This window comes from Lates calcarifer, linkage group LG2 (genome assembly GCF_001640805.2).
Source record: "Lates calcarifer isolate ASB-BC8 linkage group LG2, TLL_Latcal_v3, whole genome shotgun sequence".
Classification (NCBI taxonomy): domain Eukaryota; kingdom Metazoa; phylum Chordata; class Actinopteri; family Centropomidae; genus Lates; species Lates calcarifer.
In genome coordinates, this window is record NC_066834.1 from 17,767,139 (window position 1) to 17,793,180 (window position 26,042).

Genomic DNA, 26,042 nt, shown 5'->3' on the forward strand with positions numbered 1-26,042 from the left:
TATGCTTTCCCACTTTGTGTCCAGATCTGCTTTGAATTTTAACTGCAGTTCACCAGGCATTGATTAAGTGTAGATAGATTCTGTGTGTGCGTTTTTAGCCTTTAGTGATTTGATCATGATTGTTCGTACACGACGTCACATTTCTGTTGATGTATAAAAATTAAACTCACCTGAGGTAATTTTGCCACCCTGATAAGGAAAATTTGCATAAGACAAATACCAGCAGACCAAACACATGCACTACTGTATTTTACTTGAAAGGCTCCAGTCATGATCACAGCTCACTAGTGTTTGTGTGGTTCATCCTGTTGACTTCAAGAGAACTACTCTATTTCTACCGAGTATTAATGTAAGTCTTTTTTTTTTTTCTTTATTTGGATGTACTTGGGGTGTTACTGTGATGATATTATGGACTTAGCTGTCAACTTCTAAAACTGGCATACAGTAATTTTAATTAATTTGAACTAACTAGAAAAGTTGAATAATTTTATTAGTTTATAGATGTAGATTTGTAATAGGCTTTAAAGGTGGAACTATTCAAATGATTTTCCTTTATTTGGCCAATGATAAAGTGAGACTTAAAAAACCATAGCAAGTATGCCTGATGTTTGCTTTTTCAATTTTGAATGTTTTGGGGTTTTGAACTGTTTGTTACCATGAGGATAACTGACCCCATATTTGTCTTTGTTATTTGTGATTTGACTGGAAGTCTGTGTCCATTACAGGGCAAAAAGAAAAAATGTAATTGGTTAAATCTCTTATCTCCTTTAGGCATTTATACCACAGTTGAGAAGGTTAATATTTGTCAGCATTTGCTTTCATATTGCCTACAAAACACTTGGGCCATGTTTAGTAATAGAGTAAGAGTTTCATAGCAGAGGGTGTCTGTTCTGTGTTGATTCTTTTGTCTGATCTTACAAAAGTATTTTATTTTGGATGTAAATTGAGATATACTGAATGTGTCTGTTCTAAATTGCAGCTTTATTTGTACTTTTTACCTACACCATCAGTCACACATTCAGAGGAAGTGCAATGGTTCCCTTACTGCTGATACTGCTGGTGCCTGAACTGCTAGCTGACCAAGGTATGAATGTTCGCAGTGTTAGCAATGCATCTATTCAAAATCAGCAGAAATAGATATTATTTATTTGTGTCTACTTTTGGTCTTTATTTTTTCACAAACTTGACGCAACAGTCTACCTGAAAATGAAAATATAAGTGTTATCTACTCATCTACTCAGCCTATTACAGTCTAAACGGCATCTGTCTACAGTCTGACAAATTACAGTATATATAAACTAGTTGCTCTCTTGGAGAATGTTTTAACTTCATCAGTAATTTATCTTTCCTTTGTTGATAAAATCAGAGTGAATCTTTTTCATATAAGATACAGTGATACAATGAATTATGTTTTTTTCTTGTCTTTCTGTTCTGTTCAGTTTGTTTCAACATTTCAGATAGTGACATGAATATCAACACAACAACTATAAACATCACTGATAGCCGACTTGGAGGTGTGACATGCATGAAAGATAGATTTCACTGCATCTTTCAGTGCGAGTTCAGCAATATGACATGGTTCAGTGGATCATCTATTTGTTTCAACGCCAGAGTGACAAGAATTCCAGAACGTCTGACCACGTTTTATAGCATAGAAGCATGTAAGTACATTGTCTCTTAAGTAGACTGCTGTAAACACAGGTCTTTAAAAGTGGACAGCACAGTACAAAGTACCCATTATCTCTGATAGGTTAAGATAGAATTCAGAGATAAAGCAGCTGATTCATATCCATTGCCAACTTTTCAGATGGTAATTGCTCTTCATACGGATGCATGGAGGATGCCATTGTGCCACTGATGGAGTCTCTGAATAGAAAAAGCTCTGACAAGGGTGAACTTAATGAACTCTTCTTCATAAGGCAATCATGTAGACAGCTCTTCAGTAGCAACCATAGAGTCAAGAAGACCTTCATAAAGTAAGTGTCAGTGCTGCTGCATATACTCCTCTGTCTTCTGCTGAACAGACACATTTATTTCATTCATTCATATCATTTTTAGACATAGAAGGGGCATGACTCTAAGGATAGCAATGTTGGTCTGTGTTATGACTCCCAGCTCATCATGGGAAAAGGGATGCAGCATAAACCCAGAAGTTAAGCTATTTATTAAAAAGAGTTTAGACTTAAACAACAAATGCAAAGAGAGTGAGGCAGAACTACAAACGAAAAGAATGCTGTCTACAATATATATAACTAAAATAACACTCTCAAAAGTAAGTTAACACAAATATTTTCAAAATAAAACCAAAAATGGAGATAAAAACCTCACTAACTGAATTTACTTGTAAAATAGAGACAGCACTCCTGTACATAGTGTGTCTAACAACAGAAATTTCTGTTGTGCACAACATTGATGCGGTTTAAAATCTAATGCCTGGCCCAGTCCCCATGTAGATTTACAAGTGCCTCCAATTCTACTAGTTTTTTGAGTTAATTTGATGATTTACATTTGTGAAACACATGCGAGAAACACATCTGGGAAGCTGACTACAGCTGACTCAATTGGCAGCTTGACCGAGCCTATATAGGGTTCAGTCCTCAAACTGCATCGGCATTGAGGACTGATTAGGGTATTGGTGGTGCTGGACTGGGAACCACCAATCAGGAAGCAGGAAACATGGGCAGGAGGCAGGATTTGTGGTGTGGCCACACCTTCCTAGCTGGAGCCAATCGTGCACCAGGGAGTGCACGTCGTGATTAACAACAATTAAACAGTATACAAGAAAGGGTAACACACACTGGAAGGGGTGGCTGCAGCTGTAACAGTCCATTGGTCCAGTGCCTTAGTCCAGATTGAAATTTTTCAAAAACTTCTGGATGACTTTGCACAAATTTGTACAGACATACAAGGAGAGGATCAGTTCTAAAGACTATGACCTGCTGAGTTTTCCAAGATGTTAACACTTGTGGTTTTAATGAAATGTCTTAACAACTGTTGCATGGATTGTCGTAAACTCCATCTGTATATATCTGTACATATATATTTCTTTCTACAGTGTGGAAAGACGGATAATCCATAACATCATGGAAACATCTAACCTCATGCCTGGAACCTCCATGATATACAACCTGAAGGACTTGTCTCTGAATGTGGTTAACATCAGCGAGACTGACCTCAGCCCTGCAGGAACCGACTTGATCCCAATAGAAGCTCCACAGGTACACAAGCTGTGATAAAGATAAAACTGATGAATTTAGGGGGGACAGTGATAATTCAGACATCGTGTTAAGGCAGTTCAATTAAAAGAAACCTTGTACACCAATGTTATGACTATCTCTGATGATTTTTTTGTGTGTGTGTGTTTTGAGTGCAAGCCACAAATTGCCCCAGCTTGATCATCATCCTCTTATATCCACTGTTAGCTGCTGGCTGAGAACGGGTCAACTGTCCCTGAGATTTTGCTGCCTGTGTACGCCCTGCGCGACATCCCACAGGAGGAGAGGATCGTTGGTTTGGTCAGCTACATGCAACCCAGCCAGTTCCAAGTATATCCTTAGACCTATTTACTCTTGTATTAATCCACCCTCAGTTGGCCTCTGTCATGAATCTTTGCTTTTATCAATAAATGATCTACAAATTATATACTGTATGTACATTACATTATATATCATAATTGTATAATATTGAAATTATATTGTATGTACACTGCTGTATGTTAATGTGCTCTGCGTTTTCTTCCATGACTAAACTGAAACTGTCTCCCCATTAGTTTGAACAGGAGGTTATCTCATCAATGGTTATCAGGATAGAACTACTTAACGAAAGACGGCTTCATGATCTGACAACACCAGTCCAGATGATTTTCAGAGTTACTGCACCCAGAGATATGGATGTAAGTCTATTTATGGATGCATACTTTAATATTCTCACCATCAAATTGTTTTATTGTCAACTGCAGGTCTAATGATACAGAGTGCTGTATGCTGTACACACTGTAAAGTTGTAAATGTTGGCTTATGGCACATAGCAGACATTGCTTAAGTGGTGTTTTTAAACGTTGTACACTGTTATTACCGAGTTACTTTTGTATTTTAGTAACTCGGTTTTAAATTACTCAGAGAGGATTATATTATGCGGCGCAGTGGTTAGTTTGCATGTTCTCCCTGTGTCTGCGTGGGTTTTCTCCGGGTACTCCAGCTTCCTCCCACAGTCCAAAGACATGCAGGTTAGGTTAATTGGTGACTCTAAATTGCCCATAGGTATGAATGTGATTGTGAATGGTTGTTTGTCTATATGTGTTGGCCCTGTGATGGACTGGCGATCCGTACAGGGTGTACCCTACCTCTCGCCCAATGTTAGCTGGGATAGGCTCCAGCCCCCCCAGGACCCTCAAAGGATAAGCGGTATAGATGATGGAAGGATGGATATATTGTCATTTTTGGTATACTGTCATACAATCTTCTAAATCATCACAACATTGTCATCATGGCACTGAACACTTTAGTTTTTAAAAGGACTTTAAAGAATTTCACTGGATTTAATCACAGTGCTGTGTCAGTTGGTTGTTTTCAGTATTTTGTTAAATCTTTTTGTATTTTCACAGAATGATTCACGGTTCCAGTGTTGCTATTTTGATGAACACGGTAGGTGTATGTCAGTTTTTGTACATCACACATGAAAGAAGATACTGAAAATGCCATTTATATATATCAGAACATATCAGTTTGAGTGCAATTACAAGAGAGATTTTAATGAAAATAGTTTAAGTGACATAAGATGGAATCTTTATGTCTTTTAAGGTGATTTTGCTATTCAGACAGCCAGCATGATTAGACCTAATTAGCTAACTAAGTTGTGTTTTTCACCCTCAGATTGGGGCTGGAAATCAGATGGATGTGAGACATTGGATTATAGGGAAAGTAACATTACTTGTAACTGCAAGCATACAACACCGTTCTCAGTCCTGTTGGTAAGGAAACTTTGTTTGACTCACATGTTTTTGATGGTATATTAACTCATAAATATCTTAGGAGAAAAATTCAAGATTTAGGAATTTTTTATTGTCAGTTTTCTTAATGTGCAGGACATACAGAGAAATCAAAAGAAACTTTTCTCTCTTTCTTGGTAAAACAAGCTAAATAGATATACAAAATATAATAAAGTATACAAAATATGTAACTGATATATAACTGAACCTTTCATATAGGAAATAAAAAATAAAACAGATGATAGTCATCTTTGACTCTTTGATTATCTTCAGTACCGTTACAGTACCAGTACAGATGCAATCTTGCTTTTGTCTCTGACTTATTTTTAGGCGTTAATTGCAGACAATTAATCACTGTCATATCTTTGTCCTTCAGATAAAACAACCAATTGCAGAAGCCCACTGGAAAATACTGTCATACATCAGTTACATAGGTTGTGGCTTGTCTGCCTTCTTCACTGCTTTGTCCCTCCTGATGTACGTCTTCAGTCGGTAGGTATAAATGTAGTCTTTGCATTCTGTACAGATATACATTCATTGAGCACTTTATTGGGAAGACTATACTAACACAGGCCCAACATGTTCTGCATTCTGCATACTGTTCTGCATACTTTTCTGGTCATCACAGGTGTAAAGAGTGGTTATCGTAATTAGTTAGCTCAAACTAGTCTGGCCAAGTTTGGGCTATCCCATAAACTGGTAAAAATAAAATAAAAATGTGTGACTTAATTTCACACCTCTCCTGGAAAACATCTAAATTACTACTCTTGCTCATACACCAAAACTGAACTTTTTTTTTTTTTTCAAATGGCCCTAGTTAACCCTCCTCTATAATGGTTCAGTAAAATAGATAACTCAGTCACATCATTCCTAACAGAAAAAGCCCAGAATCAAATTATCCGTCTTATAACATCCAAAGTAATTAGGTAAGCTTTTTACCTATGTTTCATATTGGCTCAGTTGCAGTATATGAGAGCTCCTCAGCACCTTGTCACTCACATTAAAATATATGGCAATCATTGGGGAAATGGTGAAAAGTCCAAAACTAGACAGGTTTGAAGCCAAGTTTTCAGAGGAACAAATAATATGATTGAATTGAAAATACCTTATACAATACAACAGAATAAACAGAAAAATAAAAAAGTTACATTCACTGAGGATTCAGCTTTCTCTGTATTTGGTGTTTTTTTAGATTATAATTCTGTAGTTACAAATTGGAATTGGAGAACAAATGGCACATGAAGAATCCTGTCTGATTAGCAGAAGCCATTTATTCTGCCTGTTCCTGTGGATTTGTCATATGTCCCCTCTGTTCTCCTTCTCTCTCTTCTGCAGAAAACACCAAATGGATTACTCTTTTGCTATTCATGCATCCCTGAGCGGAGCTTTATTTCTGCTCAACTCAACCTTCCTTCTGACTGAGTGGGGGTCCAGGGTGGGGCTGGACTGGGTGTGTGTATTTGTTGCAGCTGTCTTGCATTACTCCTTACTCTGCTGTTTCACTTGGATGGCTATTGAGGCACTTCACCTCTATCTACTGCTGATAAAGGTGTTTAACACCTATTACAAACACTACCTGGTCAAACTCTCCCTTGTTGGATGGGGTGAGTGTTGCAAAGATGTCTACTCTATTTACATGCTGCTGTGATGATACCAGGTTAACTTATGAATTCATAAATACAAAATAATACATAAATATTAAAGGAAACTTGAGGAAACCCACTGAGCCTCTGTTCCTCAAAAAACCACTGAACCAGAAGCTAACTAGAAGATGACTGGAGCAAATGACTGACACCAAAACCTGATGACTACATTTGGATGATTTTTTTCAACAACAAGATGTTAAACTCTGTGTGTGTGTGTCTGTGTATGTACATGTGTGATTCTCAGGGATCCCTGGTGTAATTGTGACAGTCTCTTTAGGAATGAAAGACTTCAAACAGTTTTATGGAGTTACACAAATGACCATGACTGATACTAACCAAACTAATGCCATGTGAGTAAAATATATATACATGTATATCTTCTGATTTATATGACATGTGCTGTGCATACATACATTAATGTGTGATCTTGGTTGATTGGTTGATGATAATTTGGTGACACCCATGGCTGCTGATGGTAACATCAAGTGCAGATGACAGTAAAGAAATAACATGTATCAAGACAATTTGAATCCCACGTGGGAGTGGTGGACTCCACCACTTTGTATTATATGGAGGAGTAATCACAGAACACAGATATACTGATGAAAAGTACCAAATATAAATAGTATCAAAAACAGAGTTTGATTTTATGAAAATCTGAAGCATCTTAAAATAATGTTTCTGTCTCCTCTGCTATAATATTATGAAACTATATTCTGACAGTCTTGTGGGTTAATTGCCTGTCCCACAGCTGCTGGATCACAGATGACTCCTTCTTCTACTCCTTGAACCTGGTGTATTTCATCTTTATATTCGTCTTCAACTCTGGCATATTGGTGGCAGTGGCCTCCAGGATCTGTAAGATGAAACAAGTGTTCAGGAGCACCTCAAAGCTCGGAACAGAGACTCAGGGAAAGACTTGGAAAGACTCCAAGAGGTTCAGTGATTCTTGCAAGAGTGGCCTCACTGTGCTGGGTCTTACCTGCCTGATGGGGACCACATGGGGCCTGGCCTTCCTGGGTTCAGGATACGTCAACTACCCCGTTCTCTACCTTTTCTGTATCCTCAACTCTGCACAAGGTCTGCTATCAGTTTGTGTTTTTAATCTTTTGCTTTGTTTTAGTTTTGAATATTTTTTCTCTCCAATTTGAAATATATGGATAACCTAACGTGTGTCTCTTTCTCAAGGTTTCTTCATCTTCATTTGGGTCTGTCAGTCAGCCAGGAAGCAGAGGAGGAGAGACATGGAGGAAAGAATGACTTCAACTCCTACGTCATCAGGAATCAAATCTGACTAGACCCTCATTCCTTCCTGTCATTAGTTCTAATGATAAAATCTGTATATACTGACTGTGATTACATAACTCCCCTGATAATCCCCCTCCATGTAACCATAGCAATAGTAACCTGGAAACATGAAGTCTTGCCAAACTTAAGTTGAAAATTCATTTAACTGTAAACTTTTAATTTAACATTTTAGAAACATTTCCTGTGTGATCTCTAAATTTTATTCACATAAACATAAAAGTCTTGTTTTTAAAGTAAAGTTTTTTTCCTCTGATAACCTACCATAGAATATTGTACATATGGTTTTGAATAAAGTTTTCACTAATCAATATGGGGGACTGATCAAATTGTAATCAAATGAAATCCTATGCAAATTTTGAATTAGCATCCACACTGGTAGGATATTCAGTATGGCAGCCATAAAACCCGTGATGGAGAATGTGTGCTTCTTTTGCTTGTTAAGTGTTTTATTTTTCTACAGGATTACTTGTGTGGTGTAAATATTTCACATCTGAATATTTCTCTCAGCTTAATTCTAATAAAATAAATCTTTGTTATTGGGTCTCAGCATATTACAAGACAAATACTGCATCTGGTTCCCTGTTAGAACAACTCGAAAACTGAAAAAATAGATAGAATAGATAGATAACACAATATATCATACTTTGAACTGTGATGAGCTGCTGTCCTTTTTTCATTATTGTTTTTTAAATTATTATTATTATGTTTATTCATTGTTTCAAAGCTGATACATGAAGTGTCATATAATGGTGCCACACAGATGATTTTTTTTTCAATAAAGAAAATATAGACTTGACATAGCATAGTGGTTTCAGACTGTGACTGTGATGTCAAATCAGTTTTTTGATTTGAAGCAGTACATTGTGGTTTTCTGAGGAAGTACATGCTCTTTTGCACCACAGCAGCAGTTTCATATATGAATGTTTTCTTTCTCTCACGGCACAAATGTTTACTGAGACTATATCTCTTGAAACATTGTCTAAGCAGGTGCTATTTCCTTGACCCTCTACAAGCTAAATTTCCCAAAGATATCTCTCACCAGTTTTAAAACCTACAATGTTGAATATTGCTAAGTTATCACATACAACTGGCATTGTCCCCACTAGCTTGAAGACTGCTGTGATTAAACCTCTCCTTAACTCTTGTGTTGTCTTCTGGGTCAAAGTGTGTGTGTGTGTAGTAGGATTTGTTGTTGTGCATGACATTTGTGATTCTGAAGCGTTTATCTTTTGTTTTTGAATAATAGAAGAAAAAAGTATACAGAATACGAAAGGCAACGGGAGGGTTAAGAAACCACATCTTGATCCGTGGTCTCTGAATAATTTTCAGCCTTTCTCTCATCTTTTCAGAAGTACTGGAAAGAGTTGTGTCACAGCAGCTTTTAAGTCCACAATCTAACACCTTTTCAGTCTGCTTCCAGGCCTGTCACTGCACTTAACAAACTGGCAAGTGAACTTTTCATTTAATCTCTTGGTCAAATTATATGCATTCATGAAATTAATTTCCACTGCTATTCTGATAATGCTCAGCTTTATGTGCCTGTATGCCATCTTCATGTGGATGTTTCTGACAGCCAGTAAGCATAGGAAGAGAGCTATAGAGGACAGGATGACTTCAACTCACATGATGACTCAAGGAATCTGAATCTAGATGTCGTCATTCATGGTGTAACTACATTCATATAACCACAGCAACAGTAACTCCCACGTGTAGCCCTGCCAACACAATAGGTTTGAAAATTTTAAGGTTACTTTGAGGTTTGAACATTTTCCAGTGAGATTTTTTTTTTATTTTCTTTACATAAACATAACATTTTTGTTAGGTGTAGGTCAATTCTGTCATCAAAGTAAAGCTGAATATTGTACATATGTTTTTGAAAAAAAATCTTAATAAATCAGCACAGGCAAATCCTTGAAATTATATTGATAACTTTAAATTATTTTTTTATTTTAGATCACATAATAAAGAATCTACAAACAGTCCAAGTGTTAACTGCATTTTCATTTTCCTCTGTGTGTTATCAACTTTGGAAAACATTATGTGGTGCAGGTCGGAGTTTTGCTTCCTCAACCAGCTGTAAGTGTCAGTACTTGTTGACCATTATGACTACGCTATGCTTTTCTTGCGTATATAGGAAAATTGTAGCATTTGGAAACTTCCTCTTTTTACGATGCTTGGTTTCAGATGAAGCTCCCATATTCATCTACTACTCATCTATAAATCCAATCCATTTACTCTGATGAGCAGATAAATTTAAAAAAAAGTGGCTAAAATTACCATCAGCAGTTTATAAGAACTAGATCACTGTAATATCCCTGAAAACACATGTGATATGCATCACTTCCTGTCTACATGAGCTTTCCACTCCCACTCTGCGACTACCATGTGATGTAGATGTGAAACTCCCTGTTCACCTCATCAGCAAGCAGAACAACACTGTGCACAGTTTCTAGCATCATACGTGTGTTTGAGGAACAGTGAGACATGAAGTGGATTATCCTTTTATTCATCGCAATTACCTGGTTTTCTACAACACAAGCTGTTGGTGAGTTTTTCACATGTTTGTTGTGTGTTTATGTCTGACTGTTTGTGAGGTGAATACCATTTTAACTGTTAATGTAAATCGAAATTACGGTTCATTAAACCAACAGAAAAATAAAGTCACTCGTAGTCCTCTGCTAACTGATAGTAGGAACTCTTACTCAGGCAGTTGTGCAACACTAAAACCCACAGTTTCCCTTAAAGAACAGATATCAAACTGTTTCAACAGAAAGTCTTGTTTTTTATGTTTCACTGGAGTGAGATCTGTCACTTATCTGTTTTATCTCTGTCAGTCTTGTAAGTCATTTGTATTTGTATTCATTAATCATACCATCCTTGACTCTTTCTCTATCTGTCACTCTGACAGCTGCCAGCTGTGAACATGTCCTCACTGACTGTCTTCAAAGTGATGTCCGCTGGGCCAGGTAACACATACAGTTGATTCTAAGCTGATGCTGTTGGTCTTACACTCCTCTTTCTGAGGGGTGACTTAATTTTCCTCCACCAATGGACACATGTGATTGTTCCCTGCTGTCTAATGCTGGAATAGCTTTGATGTGACTGTTATGGTCTGAAACAAAATAAGCACTTTACAAATGACTGACCAAATCAGTTATTATAAGTCATGCTATTGTTGTCAAGAAAAATGCTGCTGTCAGTCTTTCAGGAACTGAATGCACATGCATTTCTCTGTTTATATCACAGTGTTTTGTAATGGCTTCATCAGCCAAAATGGTGTACAAATGTCTCAACCCTTAAATAACTGTGTATAATAATACATGTCAAAGTTTTCACTCAGTAGTGCTGTTGTGTATAACTACAAGACACCTTGACTGTGTTGTTTGTTCACTACTAAAAGCGCTACTAATCAAAGTTACACTGTGTAGTTATAATACTGTATAACTCTATGATTGCTGATTTATGTGGAATTTGTGTTGGTAGTTGTTTTGAAGACAGAGTTGTATCCTGTAGACAATCACGCATCAGACCACCAAACTTCATTAAACAGATGATGAACTCATCTCAAGAGGTGAGACCATATTCTGGGTAACAGACTCTTTGCTCTTGTCTCTCATTTTGTTTTGAGAAGTTTTACATGATATGCGCTAACAAATGAACAAAACAGGAAAAAAAAATAGTTTACTTTGTGTTCATCGTACACATACATGTAGAGTTCAGGTTGTTACAATTTTCACTATATCGTTCTTCCTTGGACATGTGTAAAAATCAGACCAATTAAAACCATCAAATCAAAAAATACGTCAATATATGTGTCAGTATTTTATTTTATTTATTTATTTATTTATGTTTACTTTTTCTTTTAGGTTGAAGTGAGTCCCACTCTCAAACACAGGCTACACATCCCATCCTCAGCTCTTCAGAGAGGCAGGAGAAATGTATCTGATGAGGAGGTACAGGTGGTGGCCACAGTGATCAACAGCACTTACTTTAAGGTCAGTTGGTGCTAAATTTTAGCCACAGGAGACCTCTTAGGTAGGACTAGTAAATTAATTCCCCTTATTATTTTAATAGTAATCGTAATGAACATGAAGATAAAGAGAGGTAGGTGATTTAAGTTTTTTGTGTGACGTTTTTTGAGCTTTGATAAGTAATTCAGGAGGATGGATAAGGAAGAGGAGCCTAATATTTTCATTAACACTGGCTTATTATACAAGGTAACATTCATGCTGATTTGCATTGATTTCCATGAGCTCTGTACACTCACAATCAGCCATCGTGGACTCAAGGAAAGGTTGATACTGTAGCTAATGTTGATGCAGTACATATAAATGTCTGATTTACCTCAAATTAAACCTCATGTCACCATTAATGCTACGTGTCACCTCTGTTTGTCATTGCAGCTGTGGACTCCGAGACAAGGAAGGGGGAGAATGTTCATACCCACAGTGCCTGCACACAGGCAAGGCACTGTTATGGGAGGGTTAGTCCTGGCAGTGATGGTAGGGAACAGTCCTCTCAGAAACCTCTCACAACCAGTCAAACTAACCTTCAAAAAAACCTACAACAACAGCAGCAAACAGGTAAAATGCCAAACTCAGCTGTGGTAGCATATACTTGAACAATGTAATCTGCTTTCCTCAGTTTTATTTTCACTTTTGAATGTGTTTCAGAAGCAACGCGGGGAGTGTGTGTATTGGGAGGAGCTCAATGACGGAACAGGTGAACTATATGTACCAGCCTACAGTATTTTTTTTTCTCTTAAATAAAAAGACAATTTACAAATAATGATTATTTTTTAGGTTATTGGAGCATAGATGGCTGTGATACCAGTGACCATGGAACTGAGTCTATTTGCAGCTGCAACCACCTCAGTTTCTTTGCTGTGCTTGTGGTAAAATGATACCTTTCTACAAAACATTTCCTCACAATACTATTTCTTTCTTCAACCACACACCACCTAATGCTACCCCAGTCCCCTCCCCCAGAGAGGGCTTTACCAGTTATAAGCAATTTATTGTCATTGGGAGTACATCATTGTGATGCAAAATTATCGGTCATGATTCCATCCAAATGTAATGAAAATTTTGGTCAAATTTTCATAAAATGTTAATTGTATTTTATTTCATTTGTTCCAGAACCCTGTACTATCAGTGGATGAAATTCACTCTGTGAGTCTTACTTACATCACCTACATTGGATCAGCTCTCTCTGTCTTCTTCACAGTCATCAGCTTGTTCATCTATATATGTCTACAGTGAGTTTTTTGTTTCTTATTCTCAAATTCTTATTTCCATAGGGTGAGTCATATTAAAATTTCGGAAAATATCTGTAAAGTTATTAGTTATTTACCATATTTGTCAAGGAAGTGAAGCAATACGCAGTTGTTATGTGTTTACTGTACACTCTCCTACATGCTTGGAAAGAGAGGGGTGAGAGGACAGGTGTTTGATGGTTGTAGTCTGCTCTCTCACTGCAAGATGCAACTAATACATATGCACTGGTCCTTTTAAGTCACTTGGTTTCACTTTATACATCTGCTTGTTCAAAGGTGGCACCCTATGGTCTTGGTCAAAGCATGATGACTGCACTTGCCAGTCATTCATTGTTTTTAAGTACTGGGTGATTCTGCATGTGTGGTCTTACTGGCTGCAGTTTGGTGTGAGGTGTATGAGACTGACACTATTCTCTGTGTTTGTGGGCAGCCTTTTCTAAGTAGAGCAGGGTTTTAAAGGTCACAGTGGCTAGTTGTGAGATGATCAAAATTTGTCTCATGATGCAGGTTCAACGCTGGAAAGAAATACATAAATATTTGTGAAATATATCTGAATGGCATCCATGCATGTTCTTTTTCAGACAGACCAGAGGATGCAGACTTGTTTACACAGTCGTGCGTGTAGACAGAATGTTTTATCTTGCATGCTTGGTCTGATACCAACTGTGGGGAATGGCACACTTATCTGTAAAATCAGTGTGTAGGTTTTGGTCAAGTTTTGAGAAATGGTGATGATGAAATACAAAGATCTTTAGATTCAAAATAACAATTTCCAATCCAGCGTAGGACCGTGATCTAACACATCACTATGCCCCAAGTGCTTAGCGGGTGGTTGAACAGCATATGAAAGCCCCTACACCTACACCCTCCAGAATTAGTCCAGAGATGTGTCTAATCATTTCTGTAGCTTAACCAAATTGACAATCTAACAGTCTAATAATAATGTGTCTTTACTCAGCTATTCTTGGCTCTTTTTATATATAGAACTGAGTTTGGCATTTTTTTTGAAGCTATAAACATTCTGTCTTCCAACGAGGGTGGACGACACCTACTTCCTCTTGTGCATTCTCCCACCCTTAAGCCTTTAGAGTACAGCCTCTCATTATCATTTACATTTCATGTGCCAGAATGATCTAAGAAGGCAGAAACAGGAAAAATCTAAAGTCACTGTGGTACAGTAGTCTGTCAGCCTGCACAGACCTAACAGAAGAGCTAAATCAGACGCAAAGAATCATCAAAACTGTATGGGTTGGGTAAGTTCGACTAAGTCTTTTTACAGCGAGGACAAGTGATCAGTACGTGAATAAATATATTAGAGTCTATTTGACTCATAGGGCCACGTTGAGGTTGAATTACTGATAGGGTTAGAGTAAAAATGGTCACGTGTTGCTTTATCTTTGAATAGGCAATCTAAAAGTGGTGTCAATACATTGTCTTTCAGACGGCGGCGCCCAGAGAAGGCCATCAGTGTGCATATGCATCTAACTGGAGCACTGTTCTGCCTCCACCTCAGCTTTCTGCTGTGCAGCTTCTGGGTGTTGAGGTTGAAAGAGAATGAGGAGAGCCGGGTATGCCAGTTTCTGGGTCTCTTTTTGCACTGGTCCCTGCTGGCCACCTTCAGCTGGATGGCTCTGGAGGGATTCCACCTCTACCTTCTCCTTGTCCGAGTCTTCAACATCTACGTCAGTCGATACCTGCTTAAACTCAGCATGGTGGGATGGGGTGAGTGGAGTCGGGTTGGGACAGTATTTCTGCCCTAACATTAAAGGCCTATCAATTTGCTTTCTTTCAATACACTGTTCATGGGACTTAAAAATATTCAGATCAAAATTCCTTGTGTAAACAGCCTAAATGGAATTATCAGACTATTTACATCAGATTTTTTCAGTCATGAGAAAATCAAAAATAGTTGAAAAAGCCTGCAGTTATTTTGCATTAACATTAGTGGTCATGTAAATCCTTACACTAAGTTGTTTGGTCAATACACAGTTCCATATTCATGTTTTCACATTGTAATATTACTTTCTTCCCCACTTAAAACAACCTAAGCAAGGTACAGGTATGCACTACAGTTTCTGACCACAGGGGTGCAGTAGAGCACTGTTTCCTAGAAATGTCTGCTAATAGCTGAAGTGGGGTACACACTACAAGATTTTCATCTAGAATCCCCCCTTCTGAAATGAAGGGGGAAACAATGCAGGTCTTTAAACAATCAAAACCAAATCAGGGTTTGTTGAAGTAAATTCTTTATCTTTCTCGTCTCTCTGCAGGTTTTCCCACAGTGATTGCGGTAGTTTGTGGGATTTCAGGTGTTTATGGCAAATACAGTCTGCAAATGAATGATACAAAAAACCACAGCTTAACAGCAGAGATGTAAGAGTTCATGGTCATGATTTCAAATATTCAACCACACAGGAGGTTTGAGGTTTGGATTTTAATTTTTGTTTCATTTTTGATAATCCACAGATGCTGGTTGAACAGCAGTTTCCCACAGATGCTTGTAGTCAGCTTCATCACTAATGTGGCCTTTCCATGCCTGGTGATACTGTATAATTCTTGCATGCTGGGACTGGTGATGTTTAAGCTCTGGGGTATAAGAGGAGGTAGTGGAGGCACTGAGAGCAGCAGTGGCCGGAAGGAGATGAACAAAGAGAAAAGGAGCAGGTTATGGAAAGACTGTGCTACATTGCTGGGCCTCAGCTGCGTGCTTGGGTTACCTTGGGGGTTAGCGAGCACCACCTACATCTCTCTCCCTGGGATCTATGTATTCACCATACTAAACTCCCTGCAGGGTCAGTATACATGATGCTCATATACAGCATGCATTGTACTTTCATGATTTTTGCTGGAAGAATTCACTACCTTTCTTTTCTCTTCTCAGGTGTATTTATGTTCATTTGGTCCATGGCTTTGACTTGCAAGTCTCGATCTGACAGGAACTCTTCAATCAGAGACCCTTCCTCCCAGAAAATGATGACAACCAGTTTCAATAACTGACATTCACACCTAAAACAAATACATTATCCATTGCCTATATTAGGTGTGTATTGACCTTTGAACTCCATTCATATTCAATTATTCACTTAACTAACAATAACTTAATTTGTTGATATCTTGCTCTTTCTTTACATATAGATTACACAGAAAATAATACATCATGAACAGTTACCCTTCTAGTTATTTATTGTTGTTTTAATTATGATATTGTTACAGTTATAGCCTATGATATCAAATGTTGTCAAAGATTTACTGGTGAATCACTGAATAAGAAAACTCTTACTTTCTTTTCTTCAAAACTGAACATTCTAATACATAATCAGAAAGACAACTTTGTATTTGAAGCAGTGACTACAGTTAGGCACTGAAACTCAAGACAGTGTTTTTAGGGGATATTGGTTGCTTCTATGGTTGACTTATGTATCCCTAAATTTCAAAACACAACCTTTCATAAAACAAATTATCAAAAGTATGGAGGAAAACAAGTTTGCCTTTGACTAAGTTGTAATATCTCCACTATATTCTGTATTGTTATTATTATTATGGCAATGTTTCCATAAACTAACACAATCTAACATTTACTTGTCCAGCTGTACAAGTGCTACAGCTGTATTCACCCAGGTCTTCAAAAAACATTGGATTTTGCTAACATGCTAGCTAGCTAGACATGCTAGCATTGGTCAATTACAGTAGCTCTCCAAATTTCTATTTTTTCTGTGCTGTGCTGTTTATACATCACATATTGTCATGTATACATCACATATTGTGATGTATACATAAAGATTGTACATCATTTCATTCAATGAAGAGTTACAGCAAAAAAGACTTGGCTGCTAACAGGCTCCCTGGCTCTCTTTTTCCTGAAAGGATAGCATTGTCAGAATAATCTCTTATTGGTGCAAATTCACGTCAGAGTTCATCTAAGATCACTGTAACTCCAAGTTCTGCTGTTGATGCTGTTAATTTGGAAATAGCTGTTTTTTGTTTCCCTTGAATGTGGAAGTGACAACTGTTGTCTATATGGCTGCTTCTGTCAGTTTGAACTGTTTCCTGTTTGACCAGTATTTTGTTGTTCATTTGTGCAACTGTACAAAATGTATCAGTGTTAATACCTGAGAAACAAAAGCAAGTGGACCCAGACGTGTTTAAATGCTTTGTTTTTTTTATGTACAAAAACAGAATCCAAAAGAAATAAGATGTGACCACCTCTGACATATCTTATAGAGATATACTTTTAAAAATTGTATATAACAGTAGCAGATGAGCACAATTTTTTGGCTACCCAAGGTCCAAGGTTTAATTCATTTATCCATAAAAACATGGAAATCACAGTGCTCCCATCCTAATCAACCATTGCTAATATAATATCCATAAAATAATCAAGCAATTGATAAATAAATAAATTAATTAATAAACTGATAAATAAATAATAGTTAAATAAATTATTAATTGGTTGAAACTGCTAAAAAATGTCCACATATCAAAGTCAGCTAATTCCTTAACAACACATATTAATTGAGTCTGTGAAAATTAAAAATGTCTATAGATTTTGGCACCAGTATAAATGTAAATTTAACCAAGCCAACTGAAACACTGATGTTCAATTGTATGAAAATCTATTGCAACAATATCCATTAATATATAAGTTAATAGTTTTACACAACATTCAGTTTAAAAAATATATCAAATGAACACATTTGGAACATGATGGATGGTGTTGGCTGGATCCTGCTGTGTTGTATATTGCCGTCTGCAAAACCCCAGGTTGCACTACTGTGTGTGTGTGTGTGTGGGGGGGGCTCGATTCAATCAGTTTTATGAACAGCAGAGATCCTGAGAGGGGCAGAGTTGTCACCACCATCATTGAAACAGGGACTGAAGAATGGGTAGAGTTTGTCAGTGAAAGAGCAGCCAGTGAAGGAGTAGATCATATCTGCAGCACCAACATCATAGAAAGAGACAACACCCTCCTCATAGTCCACAAACACCCCCACCTTCTGAGGCTGCGATTTCAGAGAGAGGACAATATCAGGGTCGGCAAGAGCTACATACTCATTACCATTCCTCAGCTGCAGGGTCCAGTACCCAGCCTCTGGACTTGATGTGATCTGTCCTTTCCTGTTTGCTGACACACTGGCCACTCCTAAATCCCATTTAGTTTTCCCTTCAACCTCAACCTCATAGTAGAATCTGCCAGAGGAGAAACTCTGCTTCCCCAAGACAATGACGCAATATGAGAATCTGTCTGGATTGTCTGGGAGATTCTTCTCTACATCGCTGTGACTGACTTCTTTCCCATCATCAGACAGGATGAGTTTAGGATGAGCTGTCTTAGGATCGAGAGTCACATCCACCGCATACTGCTGCACCCTCTCCAATTCAACCTCAAGCAGCTTCATCATCTCTTTGCTGAGAGTCTCCTTAAGCTGAGCCACAGCCCTGGCCACAGTTCCCTCAAACGATAGTTGATGGAGGCTGATTTTTTTCCAGTTCTTAGTGGGTGGAAAGGTGTTCAAGGATGGGAAGTTTTGGAGAAGGTGGAGGTGATCAGAGTACGAGAGCTGCTTAACTTCACTGTTTCTCTTCATCAGCTCTGAGATCTCCTTGTCCAGCTCTTTGCTGAAGACCTCAGCATGTTTTGCTGCAGTTTTCTGTCTCTTTTTAATGTGTTCGGTGAGGTCAGCCAGGCCAGTCTCAACAAGCTGCATCAGGGCAGAGAACACATGCACACCATCTGCTGTCTCTTTGTCTGCACCTTCCTTGCTGAGCTTTGTTGACTGTCTGAGCTCCTCTATCTTCAGCTGTCTCTCCTGGATCATCTGCTGAAATTCTGCCTCTGTCTTCCCCAGCTCAGTCTTCTTTCCTTCCCATTCTTCTCTCAGAGGAACAACGTCATGTGACTCGTGGTCCAACTCATTACAAAGCTGACACACACACATCTGGTCGGTCTTGCAGAACAGCTCCATGAGTTCGCCATGCCTTGTGCACAGTCTGTCTTCGAGGTTATCCAGAGGGTCAAAGAGCTTGTGTCTTTTTAGGCCTGTCACTGTCTGATGTCGCTCCAGGTGAGTTTCACAGTACGAGGCCAGACACACCACGCACGACTTCAGGGCCTTCAGTTTGATCCCAGTGCAGATGTCACAGGACACCTCCCCGGCTTTGGCAACTTCTGAGTCTGTCTTAACAGCTGACTGTCTGAACTGAGCAACCATGTCAGACATGAAAATGTTGACATGCAGCTCATGTCCCGGGTCGAAAAGCTTTTTACACACGGACACTGCATTTTCTGTTGATTCTCCAGTTTTCAGTGATGCACTTTTTGCAGAAGTTGTGTCCACACTGTAAGGTGACAGGAGAGCTGAACACATCCAGACAGATGGAGCAAAGAAACTGCTCTTCAGACAGCAGACATGTGGCAGCTGACATGTTGAACACACTAAGACTAAAAGTATGGATGGGAAATATCATCAGTGCAGAATAGTTGAATCGTCCAAAACATTATTTATGTTGAATTACTAGAGTATTAGATAAAGTTATTGTTATTCAAAGGGATTGCCTTCCAAAAGATTAGATAAGATATACTTTATTTATCCCACTTGTGGGAAATTTACATGTTATAGCAGCAAGAAGCAAGAGTGACAAAAATCTAAAAATATAAAATAAAAATATAAGAAAGGCACAGAAGGGTAAAAAAAAGTTAAAGTGCAGCAATCATCATTAAAAAAGTCTCTGTAATAAACAAAAAAATCTGCAGTTGTGAAATGTGCTGAATTAGAAATGCTAATTCATAGAGTAAAAATGTAAAATTTGGACTCACCTTTGGATATGTGGGATTGTTGTACATAGCCTATTCTTGAAAAACACCAGACAAAGCAGAGACTTGTGTTGGCAGAAGCCCAGCTGTCTCTCTGAGAAGCCTTCAATGACACTGGGGGGATGTGAGTCCTCTTTTCACTGTTTCTCCACCCCTTTTTGCAATGTGACCTCTCCCTTAAGGGAGGGAGTCTATTGTTCTTTTTTCTCTGTAGTGTCCAGTTTGGGCGTGTAACCCTCAAGCACTATCCAAAAACCTGCTGAGCAGGACTGACAGTTAACTCATCCCATAGGAATATGAAGGAACGAAGGCTGAGGTGGACTGAAAATGAGTTTCAGCAAATGATTCAAAAGTCACAAGAGATGTTTGCAAAAGTGATTTTAAAATTGTTCAGGACTTGTTGTTTTCTCCCTACTGCAACTGTGACATGGCAATATGACATGTTTTTTAGTAATTTGCACCATTAAAGTATTTAATTAATTAATCTCCTCAGTTATCTGTACCCCCCCTTTTTAAAAATGTGATCACTAATTTGTTTTCTCAAATTACTAAAGCGTTCCATGATGTTACTTAGTTATTTCCCTCAGACTGACAGTAAATGTGTAGGAAATTAAGTTTTAGTTTGTTGTTACTGACAGATGGATTACTGTAGTAATTTAACACAAGGAATGTATCATCCAAGTTCTTATGCATTTCTATGGTTAGATTGTTATCACTTAATTAATTGATGTATTTAAAATCATTTAGAAAAAACAAACATACAATACATATAAATTATGTCATGCTTTAAAAATATTATTAAATGTTAAATGTAGTAATTCTAGTGATTATAATGTCTTCAAACTTCATTCATTCATTTGTAAATTTTAAACATAATTGCAAAATCAGAATCAGAAATTATTTCTTGCAGGAAATTGTTGAGTTGCTTTGCTCCAATTCACATATACAATAAAAAATAAATGAGATAAAATAAAGTAATAACAAAATACTACTAATAATAATAATAACTCCCAATTCTAAACTATAAAGATATAAATAAAAACAATATGTACATATAGGCTACTGTCTAAACATGAATATGAACACTTTTAGTTTGAACATGAATTAGAAAATTAGGAATTAAAAGGAGCTTTTATTTAAAAGGAGCTTTTATTTATCCAGCCATCATTTTCTGTGTTGGCTGCTGACCATTGAAATGAGAACTTCTGTAACCGCCCTGTGGGCTGGAGTTCCTTTAAGGCAGAAAACTGTGTTGGGCTAATGGTGAAATTATTATATTAAATTATAGAAAAGCTGTTTGAAGTTTGAAAACTTTTGGGTGTATCTTTTTTGTGAAATATATTTCAATTTTTCATTTATTTAGCACTGCCATCATTCAAAGACACGATAACAGAATTATAATTTGCATACTATCATTGTTTAATTTGAATTAATTTAATTGGTTATAACAACAACAATTTAACAATTTAATTGGTTATAATTATATATCTAAAAATATCGGTACATCAAGGTGACACACTCCAGACTCCCTCTTTGCGGTACCCGGAAATAAAGGCGGAGTGAGAGCTCTCGCATTTTTCTTCTCTCTTTCTGCCAGACAAACCAGACAGAGGAACAACATGGATCCAAACACGACGATTTTGCGAGTCAAGAGAAAAAGGGGGACCGACCCCGCAGATGCTCTGTTGCTGGCGTGCAAACGTATCCGTCCGGAGACGTCCCAGAACTCAGGCGAGACGGTACCAGAACCCAATGAAGCCGAGGTGGAAAACTCTGTCTTCAAACTCGTGGCGACTGTAGCGACACAGGTGAGAGGCCCGCTGGAACAAGCGACGGTGTTAGCTAACGAATCGCTGCTGGCTAACGTCAGCGCTGCGGTTAGCTTTAGGCAAATAAACGTTAGTTGGTGTGTCTGTATAAACGTAAGTTTTTAATAAATTTGACTCATTCATAGCAAGCTGAAATTAAAATCAGCCGATTAAAGTGACAGTTGTCGTTTGAAAACAACGCGCTCTCTATGCTAGTTGTTGTTAGCATAGCATTCAGGCTAGTTAGTGCTGTTAGCCCACATTAAATCGCATTAGCCTGTGCTATCGTTAGCTCATTTAGTTTGTGTTGAACGTATTTGTGACGTGTTTAGAGGCCTCGAAAAAAACGACTCCATTCTGAATGTAAACAGTCGATGTAATATAAAGTTGATGTAGTATAAAGTAAAACCAGTCGTTAACAAATTTAGTCGCATCCATCACGCAAGCTAATCATCTTAGGTAAACATTTGAACATAAGGTTTTAAAGTTCTGTAGTTTCGGTTTAATGTTATTACAAGCGAACGTTCGCATTTAATTAAAAGAAATAAATAACTCGCTGGTTATGTTTCTGTTCACGGAGAAAGTTTTTTAGGAAAGCAAAAAACAAAAAATGCAGTGATGCAGTGAAGACGGGGTTTGAGAATGGGATGTAATATCACTTGAGTTTCTTCCAAGTTCTAGGTGTCGGGAATTTAAACTAAATATCTTCTCGTTTTAATGCCCAAACCCTATCGAGTCTCACACTTGTTATCTCATCACCAGGATGCTCCTGTTCAGACGCAGGTCCGACAGGCTTTGGCTCGGCCTCGCATGGCCCACGCACTGCGCCCCTCTGCCGCCAGCTCTCAACGGATACTTGGGGATCTAAGGAGCACAAAGTGGAGCACCCGCAGGGAGGAACGCTACAGATTACTGTCCAGCCACCGTACAGGGCTGTCAAGCCCAGCTGAGCAGCAAAGCCCCCAGACAGATGTTTCTGAGAGTGCAGGGGAAGCTGGGAAAGAGCAGGACAAGTGTTGGGGTCTTGGTGAAATCCAGGTGGTTGATCTCATACATGAGGATGTAGAGGACCAGGGCAAGTCTTCTGGCAAGGTGAGTTGAGCATTTTTGTTGCTGATGGGTGGGTGGGAATGTGGATAAAGAATATGAATATTGAGTAATGTATTCTCCTCTTTATTTTTATGAAGACGTTGTCCTCAGAGCCAGAGGTGATCCTGTGTAACAACACAAAGATGCTGCGGGAGTGCCTGAGCATATCTGGAGAGAGACTGGGGGAAGAGCACCGGGAGCAGGACGACGACTACGTCTACGATCTTTACTACCAGGAAACGATCACACCAGGGTGGATCCAGGACATCCTGTCTGTTAGGGCCTACGCCGATGAGGGAGAACTGGTGTGTGTGGATGGATGGACAGACAGATGAATGAGTGCTGAAATCGGAGTGAGTGAATGAAGACAGGGGTGAAATAGAGCATAGACATGGGGAAAACAAGGGGTTCATACCCATTATGTGCTGCCTGTTTGTGAAATTTGTATTTAAATAAATCAGCAAGGGTCCACTGACGTATATCTGATTTTGACTGTAGTACAGGCCTACTGCTAAACCCCGGCTGTCTGTCTTACGTTGCTGTTCTGATGTGACAGATGAGGCCACTAGATAGAAAAATGAGACTTATGACTGTACTAGGGTACCTTTTCATCACATGCACCTTTTAATATTTCCAAGGTCTATCAGAAGTAGCACTGAAAACTTGGAGTGACAGAGAACTTTTTTAAAATTCAGAAATTATTAAAAAAACAAAACAGAACTTTGGATAATTGAACAAAGTGGTTGTCTATGTGTTCATGGCTTAAACTTAAAACAAGGCAGACTTTATTTCATCACTCTCAACATTTCTCTCAAGTTTACTAAAGCCAATAGTGAATCAGTAAAAATGATAAAGGAGTTGTTGTTTGTCCCAGGTGCCTGACCTTGTGGTTCATGAAGAGGAGGTGTATGAAGATGAGGATGACGAGAATGAGGAAGGCAACTGGAGGAATGACTACCCTGATGAGGAGAGTGATGCAGACAGTGACAGAGAGGAGCGCTATGGTGGTATGTATTTATTAATGTTATCCAAGTCATTCATTCTACTGGTGGCTGGGTTAGGGTTAGTTACTACTGTTCTGTCTGGTCGAAGGCCATACATGCTGTGTTATTCAGTTATCAGTTATGATGTGTTTTAGATGTTTTGTATTGTTGATGCTGTGGGTTTGATTCAGATATTATGTCTGTAAATCATGCTTTCCAATAAAAATGTATGGAATTTTACAGTACTTATCTTTAAAAGGCAGTTCTCTCAAAATGGTGTTTTTGATTCTCTGAGCCAGAAATCTCCCCAACAGTAGCACTTTCAAACATCAGACTTTTGTTGACAAATTTTATTCCTAGATACATTTTTTTTACAGAAAGGATGATATAAATCATCAAACCCCCCTATAAAAATTATTGACTAATATCTCAACAAAATGAAAAAAATAATTTTGAGTCTGACTTTATCCAATATTCACCCTTGTTCTGGAAATGTATCAAATTTGTGCATATTTAATTAAATGATACATCCTTTGCATATTCAGACATAACATTTTAGAAGATGGTGAATACAGAATAATTGTCTATTATGATCTTAATGCAGGTAAATAACTGGGGAAGTTTCATGGTGATATCTATTAATTAAATTTTTAAGTGATGGCACATTACTGACGTGTGGTCTAGAAAGACAACACTGACTGCTTTATATAACAGCTACAACTACAACCACATTTCCAAACTGTAGTCACTGAGCCCCGTCCTTCCTGTCATTCACCGGCTGGTCTCTGCCTTGTGTGTGCAGGTTACTGGGAGGAGGAGCACTCGTACAGCCGGAGGAGCTGGGAACGTTACCAGAGGGAAGTGCTGCATGAGCTGGGCTGCCGTGGTGAAGATGACGACGAGGAGGATGATGATGGAGACAAATATAATTCCGATTGATCCATCCCACAACACATCCCCACCTGTCAGTGGATCTTCCCAATACCCTCTCCACAGATGACATCATACTCCATAGACCTCTGTGTAGGTGAGAGTGGGCAAAAACAACTTCTAGAATGGCACATATTATGTAAACATGCCTGGGGAAAAAAATGTCCCTCAAGAAATGCCATCTTAAAGTGTAGCAACTTATGTGTAGCACCCATCAGATTTTATTATTAAGTTCCTAATTTCAAAATTGACCGACAAACTGGCTGATGTGGCTAAAAAATTATGGTTAGAACATGACAAACTTTTACCAGTGAAACACTTCACAAACCTGAAGTAGAGGAACCATTATAATGATAAACTCTAACCTTACTAATCTAAAACCTGTCATGCATACCTCTATTCCTGCCGATGTGATTGGCAGTTCAGGATTCACTTCTGTGCATGCTATCTAAACATGGAAACTGATTATATTGAACATTTACTGAGCATTTGTTCCATTCTTGTTGAGGAAAATTATTATCATTGTCATTTCATGTAAACAGTAATGATAATTATGCACAATATAAATTATATTGAGAATTATCCTTTTATTTCCCAGCCCTAAAACGATACCCTATATTTTCAAAATGGTTCATGTGCCAAAGTATTACAATGTCACTGTCACAAAGCTTGTAGACAAGTAAATTGCACACACATCATATTAGTAGACACCTTTTCAGTGTGAAATCATCCCTCTCTTCACTACACAGATTTTTAAGGGGTAGATGTTATTTTTAGAAGGATCCAGTGTCTTTTTTTTTTTTTAATTGTGGTGGAGTGAATTTGTGTGTGGGTGTTTGTTCAAAGTGGATGTGTGTTAGAAATATTGCACATTAGTGTGATATGCCTCGTATGCTTTGTGCTGTTAACAGTTTTGTCAGTGAGACGTCTCGGGCCGCGTGCGGTTGCAATTTAGGGTGTTTGCATTTTGTGCATGGTAGTGTGTGTACGTACAATTGTGTGTGTTAGATTTCTGCATTATGTGAAAGCGTGGTGCATCATTTTTGTTGTGGGTGTGTGAGTTTGGTTCAGAAATTGCCCTCGAAGTTCAGATTGTTTCTCTTGGATGCTTGTTGAATGAAAATTTTTTTGTAAATATGTAGATGTGTATAAAAAGAAGGCTTTCAAAATAAACCGAAAATATTCTGTCATTTTTTCCTGTTCGA

The 26,042-nt window shown here is 38.1% G+C and overlaps 4 protein-coding genes across 4 annotated transcripts; 3 read left to right on the plus strand and 1 right to left on the minus strand.

Moving 5' to 3' along the window:
- The first annotated feature begins 228 nt into the window (after positions 1-228).
- On the plus strand, positions 229-8,477 carry LOC108897711 (adhesion G-protein coupled receptor G2). Its single transcript, XM_018697459.2, has 14 exons — positions 229-349; positions 980-1,084; positions 1,440-1,661; positions 1,808-1,976; positions 3,056-3,218; positions 3,423-3,545; positions 3,770-3,892; positions 4,604-4,643; positions 4,872-4,969; positions 5,364-5,479; positions 6,323-6,591; positions 6,878-6,983; positions 7,385-7,713; positions 7,822-8,477. The coding sequence occupies exons 2-14, from the start codon at positions 1,033-1,035 to the stop codon at positions 7,929-7,931; spliced, it is 1,920 nt and encodes a 639-aa protein (XP_018552975.1). The 5' UTR covers positions 229-349; positions 980-1,032; the 3' UTR covers positions 7,932-8,477.
- Positions 8,478-10,337: 1,860 nt separating this feature from the next.
- LOC108897750 (adhesion G-protein coupled receptor G1) lies at positions 10,338-17,353 on the plus strand. The gene is made up of 12 exons (XM_018697514.2): positions 10,338-10,486; positions 10,850-10,907; positions 11,425-11,512; positions 11,808-11,936; positions 12,345-12,524; positions 12,615-12,663; positions 12,744-12,835; positions 13,080-13,198; positions 14,658-14,938; positions 15,487-15,589; positions 15,683-16,008; positions 16,098-17,353. Exons 1-12 carry the CDS (start codon positions 10,426-10,428, stop codon positions 16,211-16,213), a joined length of 1,602 nt encoding a protein of 533 aa, XP_018553030.1. The 5' UTR covers positions 10,338-10,425; the 3' UTR covers positions 16,214-17,353.
- Positions 17,354-17,490: 137 nt separating this feature from the next.
- On the minus strand, positions 17,491-19,776 carry LOC108897749 (E3 ubiquitin-protein ligase TRIM21-like). Its single transcript, XM_018697513.2, is given in 2 exon segments — positions 17,491-19,492; positions 19,494-19,776. Coding segments are annotated over 2 exon segments (1,662 nt in total). The 5' UTR covers positions 19,682-19,776; the 3' UTR covers positions 17,491-18,018.
- Positions 19,777-21,594: 1,818 nt separating this feature from the next.
- Positions 21,595-26,027, plus strand: slc7a6os (solute carrier family 7 member 6 opposite strand). Its single transcript, XM_018697447.2, has 5 exons — positions 21,595-21,835; positions 22,598-22,927; positions 23,023-23,229; positions 23,799-23,931; positions 24,710-26,027. The coding sequence occupies exons 1-5, from the start codon at positions 21,647-21,649 to the stop codon at positions 24,844-24,846; spliced, it is 996 nt and encodes a 331-aa protein (XP_018552963.1). The 5' UTR covers positions 21,595-21,646; the 3' UTR covers positions 24,847-26,027.
- Positions 26,028-26,042: the final 15 nt, after the last annotated feature.